Below are 7,145 nucleotides of genomic sequence, written 5' to 3'. Positions count from 1 at the left end.
AAGCATGTATGTTTAGGTGTATGTCAGCTCACATAAAATATAAACACATCTAGGTGGGGCCCAATAGGGGAAATAGAGGCAATTTCTTTAAATTGATATTAGTCATAAAATAAGTTATTGGTGGATTTGAACCTAATTCAGTCGGAAGCATCCTGGAGGAAAGAGTAACTGATTTGGTATAGTGACTCTATGGGGCCAGAGGGGCGAGGCCCAGTAGGGGAAATGGCTACTAGGCATACTTTCATATTTTCAGGTGATCGTTTGACTGATGAGCGGGTTCAGTGTGCACAAGTTGCACTTAAAGACCCGCAAACATCAAAAGGGAGACTGGAGGGATTTTTCCAAATCTGAAGACTTTCATCGGCTGATGAATTTCTTGAAGTGAGTAGTGTATATAACTTGTCTAAAGAATGTCGTACAATATCTTTGTATCTAAGTCTAACAGCTTCCTTTATTAACTTGTCTATCTATCGATCTGTCTGTCAGTCTACAGATAAAAATTGTCCTGAAAACTCCTTCTGAACTAGTGAACTGAACCAATTGCAATAAAACTCTACGTACACAGCAATGTTAGGCAAGGTCAATTTGGCAGTGTGTTTAAAAAAAAAATGTAATACATATCCATGAGCGTAAAGGGGTAGGATGGGATAGGGTGGTATTAGTTAGCCATTATCTGCAAATATAACAATATCCTTCATTTCTTTAAGTGTATTATTTAATCACCTCAGATTCAGTGTTATCTTTTTCTATTTCAATTAATGTAAATCTATTTCAGGCAATTTTTAAGTTGACATACAGTACCGACTTGGCAGGTGACCCTTTGGGCACAGTACACTACTACAGAAACCTTCTTGGTCACAGAAGTGTAAAGGGCAAGGTAAAGAACTCATATAGAGCATACAAGTTGTTGTACTACACAATTTTAGATGCCATATGTGGAGTGCTGTTCATGGACAGTCTGGGATCTGCGGACATGGACAACCTGCGACTACCAGATCTTTCCAAGATGAAACCAGCCGACGAATAAAATTGCTAAATGACAAGTGTCAAGATTGGTCCATCAATGGTTTTTTTCGAAAATACAGATGACATATGTGAGGAATGAGACAAGTTTTGGAGAATCCTCAGCATCAGGAGAACTATTGGACAGCAATCACAATAATGGTCGATTCAAGTGTCATCATTGTGATAAAGATTACAAAAGAGTCAGTTCTTTAAAATCACACGAATCTCAAAAACACGGAGTGTCACTGACCAGACAGAAGAAAGGGGAAACAAAGAAAGAGAGTTACAAGATTATTTACTGATGCTCTTTAAACTGGTGAGCTTCATAGAATTTTGACAGTGGTGTAGACATGGGGGATGGTGGGAGGTGTGTGCGTTCTGCAAATATGAGCTCCCAACTTACCACAAAACACATAAAGTTAAATATGCCATTAGCTCTATCCATACAACAGCAATGGCATCCGGTCTACTCAGTCCAGATCAGGAAGAGAGGTTCATTGCTAACCGGTTTGTAAACCTTCAAGGTGGCAAAAACAACAACATTGCCCTTGATGAGTATATTGAAATGCTCAACCGGGACAGCAAGGCATCATGCACTGGTCACAAGACCAAGGAAAGTATTTTGAAACACTCAAGAGAGTTTCCTTTGCTAGTACAGTTGACCAATCAGTTTGAAGAAGAGAGTCAATTTGGACACAGGCAAGGCTTCCATCACCTGCCATCTTATTCCAATGATGTTAAGAAGGTGTTTGAGGACTTGGGGTGTCTCATAATGTTTGGTTTGAGGGATAATAGTAGGAAGCTTAGTAGAAGCTCCCGGGTTTAGATAGAAACCCATTTCTACATTGTTCTCGGGACCTTTCAAAAATGCTCATCGACACAGACCGTGGTCTCCTTTTGGACGCCTGAGAGACAGTAAATTTTAAGATGTTTTAACTAGCCTCTAAAGTGTTTAAGTTACCTTTTAGATAAACTGTTGCATTATGATTCACTTATTCATGAAGTTTAACAAGAATAGAGGCAGTACATCAACAAGGTCTAATCTTTACTAATACTATATCCATTTTAAACACATGGTTCATGACATTTATGTGATTTTTTAATTGTGAATCTGGGTTTATGTCCATGTAATTTTACTATCATTGGTATTTTGAAACTGGATTTAGTGACAGATATACATGTATCACATTCTATCACAATAGATTAAATCTTTGAGTGTGTCCATTGTTGGTAAGTCCTGCACGTGTGGGGGTACAAAAAGGAAAATCTAAAGCTCAGGATCTTTCAACTCTACCAACTCTAGCAAATCATCATCATCAAAATACATGTATGATATATCTTCAGCATCGGACTCATCTGAATGACCATCATCTACAATGTTGCCTGAAAACAACATCTCCAATTGGAGTAAAGTACAACTATCACATTGACAGCTGTCCTGACACACATCACCAGCAAGAACAGTCACGGGCACTAGAATGGCGGCTTCTTTTTCAAGTTCATTTTCCCGAAGAAATGACTCTAACATTTGAATTCGTCTACATTTTTTATTTCGATAAGTCTTTTAATGTCAGAGTCACATTGACCAAGTTGATGTGGGTTATAGAGCAATAAAGCACAGCCTTTTCACCATCGCTTCCTGTGCGTCCAGTTTCCTGAAGTAAATCAATCATGGAATGTGGAGGACCAAATAGATAACACTGGACAGGCCTTGAAGTCAAACCCCCTTACCCAGAGCATTTGTAGAAACCATGATCTCAATGGACTCTGCTGCTCTCTACTGAAGCTAAAATGATATCTTTGATGGATCTTCAGTTCAGAGTGGTACATTGCAAACATTGCTGTAGATCTACAGGCAACTCGTCTGTTATATAGTCATAAATCTTCGCAACATCACTGATTGACTTACAATATATTATAGTTCTTGGAATTTTTTTTTCATGTCTAAAGTCCATCAACTATCCTGTCATGGCCATCTCTATGTCATTGCAACTTTTGAACACATATTTAATTTTTTTTTGTCTGGTGACAAATAAACAAATGTGAAATCTGGCTTAAAGTTGACGGCTTTCAAAACACGCTTCGTACTTTCAGAGTACATGTTGCACTCAGTGCAAGTAGTGTTGCTTCTGGAAAGAAGGATCTCAGCTCTCCAAGTTCTCCAAACCACTTTCTAAATGCCTTTTATGGAGTTGTTCTCATCCTGACCCCTGAAACATTAAAAATACATTTTGTACTTTAAATTATTCTTAAAAGGTATTTCAGAGATGTATATACACAAGACTCCATTTTTTTTGTATAGTTAATTGAATTTGAATTCAAGTGCTGAAGTTTAAAATCCGCACAAACATTGGTTTAGAGACAGATATTAATGAACTTGAAAAGTTGCATTATTTTATATCATGTGATAATTGAAAACTGAGTGTTCACTGAATATTAATTACCTGAAAATCAATTACATGTGTATGTAAATGCACAAGATGTTCAAAACTATGCATATTTTTCACAACTGAATGTTTCCCTCCAGAAAATATATTTTTTATCCATGTAAGTTCCATGTGTAACAATTGTGTTCAGACTATTAATTATTGTAAGTGTATATAAATTTAGAAATTGTAAATATGTAATTATTGAGAGGCAAATTAATTGTTGGAGAGTAAAGATATTGTGTTCAACAGTATGTACATTTTTGATAAATCTGTTGATATTGTATATTATACTGCTATGTTTGATATCAATAGCATTTAAATTGTCAATTTTTTTATGCAAACATGTTCTAATTGCCTAAAACAAAAGCAGCTCAATTGTTTTTTTGTATGCATGTATTGGATAGGTCAGGTAAGATAATTTGCACAGTGTAAATTATATAGGCATGTGTAGTATTTACCATTGAATGCATTCTAAAATTTGCAGAGATAAATACAATTTGGATTTTTGGAATGAGTTACAGTGATGATTTGCTCTTTGAATCCATGAATAATGAGCCGTATCACATTATTTTCACCTTGTAACTTCATTACAAGTTTGTACAGGATAGCAATGTCAAGTTTCTAAAACAATATCTACCTACAAGAGTTTAAACTTTCATATGTCATACATTTATGAAGAGTATGTCTTGAACTTTTTTACTTTAAACAATACTTATGTCCGTTTCTCTTTAGCTCAATAATGGCGATGTCAGATTTACATTTATGTCATAAATATAACCTCAAATAGTCATTCCTCGTAAAGAATTGTTTGGAAACAAAAATAGGTTTATTTTGAATGTAAACAAGTTATAGTGGACCCATCTTTCATTAAGATGTCTAATCACCATGTAGATATCAAATGAAATTCATCAACAACTATAGTTGATACTTTCAGTAGTTGCAATTGTCCCCTCCATTCACCTAACAAGGACTCGGGATTCCCATACACAATATCAACGTTGCCGTTAATTATGTCTTTGTCTGTCTCACGATTTTGACATGTGTAGATAAATACAAAAATAAATACTCGATAGCGTTGGCCTTAACGTGAATTTGTTCATAACATTGTAGGCTAGAGCAGAGACCTATATTTAGTATATACTAATTAAGTATATAGGTCTCTAGCTAGAGATAGGAAATATTTTGAGGGCCGTTTGCGTATGGAAGACAGTTTATTCCGTTCCGTGATCCATGTTTTAGTGGTATTTATAGACTGCTCGGACCTACTAGAAAGCATCTGAAGTATCGATACAGCTCTATCGAAAAAACGGTTTAGAAAGAAATTTTATACGGTAGAATTAATTTGGGCGTATTGGCCTAGTTAACATACACGGGAAGAATATGTCCCGAATGGAATGTGATCATGGATGTCTTTTCAGGTGGCGAACACAACTTTCAAACGCAGTTTGTCTTTAGCTTCTGAAATCACGGTGGTCCTGTTGACCATCACAAAACCGTATCAATCAGTGGTTGAAATATATCGATCTACTGAATTATCATGAAATAGAAATTGGAACTGAATTTCCAGCTTCCTAATTATCAGAATATAAACGTGTTTCATTACCTGTATATGCTGCTGTAACACCTTTAGTCGCATTTGCTCTCTCTACCTGGTCTCTCATCAATGATACGAGGGGACAGCACACGAGAACTTAAATAATTTAAAATAGTTCAATATCCACATCTAGGTTTATTATCTGAATTCAATAAAAAAAAAAAAATACATACTGATCTGACATGTAACATTTAACTAGTTTATACACACAATAAAGATTTACATCAATTGTATAGTGTGTATATCATATTAACTCATTCACTTGATTCAGTTCCACACTATTGGACTAAATGAAATTCATTGCATTAAAAATACAGTATTAGACAAAATTGCTCATACATAATTGTAGACTTTAATTTAAAACAACAAGTAACAATAAAAATGAAAAACAATAAAAATCATTGATGCTTACTATATAAATGTGTACATGTGTGCATATATATAGAATTTGAACACTACATAGTATTATTTAATGTCGTTCTCAAAATTTCAGAATGTCAACCATAGGCTGTGCATATAATATTATTTACTATGTCAAGACATTTACTGGGTCTGCTATATAGCCAGATACGGATTCTAGAAATTAGTATTTCTAAATGTCTAGTGTTTACGTTGTAGCTTCCTCTTTTTCTGGTGTGGCTTACAGTCTGGGCAATAATATGCTCCCCGAGGCACAGTTTTAATATTAACACAGGTGAAATGAAGCCACACATATTTGCAGTTTTCGTTGTCGCAACCAATCACATCCTCACTTTCATCATATGGCTTTTGACACAGGCATATCACAGTCGCTTCAGATGCAGCTCTCAAGTTTTGATTTGAATTTGAAAATGTGTCCATAGCTGTAAGGGCACTGGATGTTGGCACATTGTCACTGTTGTCATTGCTGGCACGGCGGGCTCTCTCCCTACTTGCAAGTTTTCCTGTAAGTTCAGGGAGCAGGACTTTAATAAAATACTCCTTGGACTTGACAGTGATCTCCTCTTGGATTACAGCATTCGGTAGGACTCTCTCAACAGAACAATCCTTCTCTGTCCAAACCACAAAATCACAATATTGTCTTTCTGCTACAAGCAGCTGGGTTTGGATCTGGTAGAAATACCTGTGGTTTTCTTTCAGCTTACCCTCGCATAAAAAGTTCAACTTTCTCCCAACATTAGTGAGCACCTCATCTTTCACACAGTACGGGCATTTGACCTCCACAACACCATCACCACAACAGTCACATTTCACGATAGCATCTGGACTGGCACCGATGTGAGGGTATTTGGTATTCAGGAACAGTCCACATTGGTCCACCGTGACGTTTTCATGACTTTCCCTCATTTTTGCTTTATACAAATTCAGTGCTGTTGTTTCATGGGCACATCCCCATTGTGTGGCCTTGTTGGTGAAAGTTGTGGTCCCACAAATGGCGTTTAGAGTTGACATCGCTGGTGTTTCAGTTGAGGATGTACAAACAGATTTCATGTGGGATGATGTTATTCTTCCAATCCTCAATGTGTGCCATTCTTTGGATTTACTCTGATCCCTGGTGATGGACTCGGCATTTCTGCATTGATCCTCAGTCACACTTAATGAATCAAATATTTCCTGGCATCTTTGTCTCAGTTCATCTTCCTCCATTTGCAAATATCGTTCCTCTCTCAAGTTAAGAAAAGATGATGGCAAATATCCGTCTTTCAGTACATCTGGCACAAAATGTTCCTGGTATGCTGATTTAACAGACAAACGGAGGCTTTGGATTTTGTCACAAACAAAGCTTCCATAAATCCACTGATGTCATCGGCTGTTGGTTCTGGAACTTCTGGGAGTTTCAGGGTGTTCCTCTTGCATACACTTCCTCCATTTTGGACACTGTCTCTTTGTTTTTTCTGTGTCTCTGCTGTTGTGAAATCAATGTCACGAATTTCTGAATAAGGCACCTTATCCAAACTTGATGGGAGTAGCCAATAAGCTTTGTCTTGGGTGACTGTCTTCTCTTTACTTAAGCGGTAAGCTTCCATTGAGTAAAACAGAAGAGCTCCAACATGGGTACATGCTTCCCCAAGTCCTGCCATACGTCACAGTGAGCGCAGTCAATAATGCCAGATATGAATGCGCTATCAATTGCCAGC

At 36.8% G+C, this 7,145-nt stretch overlaps 1 protein-coding gene and 1 pseudogene across 1 annotated transcript; both read right to left on the bottom strand.

Moving 5' to 3' along the window:
* Window positions 1–2,272: 2,272 nt before the first annotated feature.
* On the bottom strand, window positions 2,273–6,654 carry LOC117338419 (annotated as a pseudogene).
* A 53-nt stretch (window positions 6,655–6,707) lies between these two features.
* On the bottom strand, window positions 6,708–7,090 carry LOC117337378 (the record flags this gene model as incomplete). Its single annotated transcript, XM_033898347.1, is given in 1 exon segment — window positions 6,708–7,090. A coding segment is annotated over 1 exon segment (380 nt), but the record flags the coding sequence as incomplete, so codon positions are not given.
* Between the last annotated feature and the right edge of the window lie 55 nt (window positions 7,091–7,145).

Source organism: Pecten maximus, chromosome 11, assembly GCF_902652985.1.
Source record: "Pecten maximus chromosome 11, xPecMax1.1, whole genome shotgun sequence".
Classification (NCBI taxonomy): domain Eukaryota; kingdom Metazoa; phylum Mollusca; class Bivalvia; order Pectinida; family Pectinidae; genus Pecten; species Pecten maximus.
The sequence above is the reverse complement of the archived record's forward strand: the minus strand, read 5'-3'. Positions and strand labels throughout refer to the sequence as shown.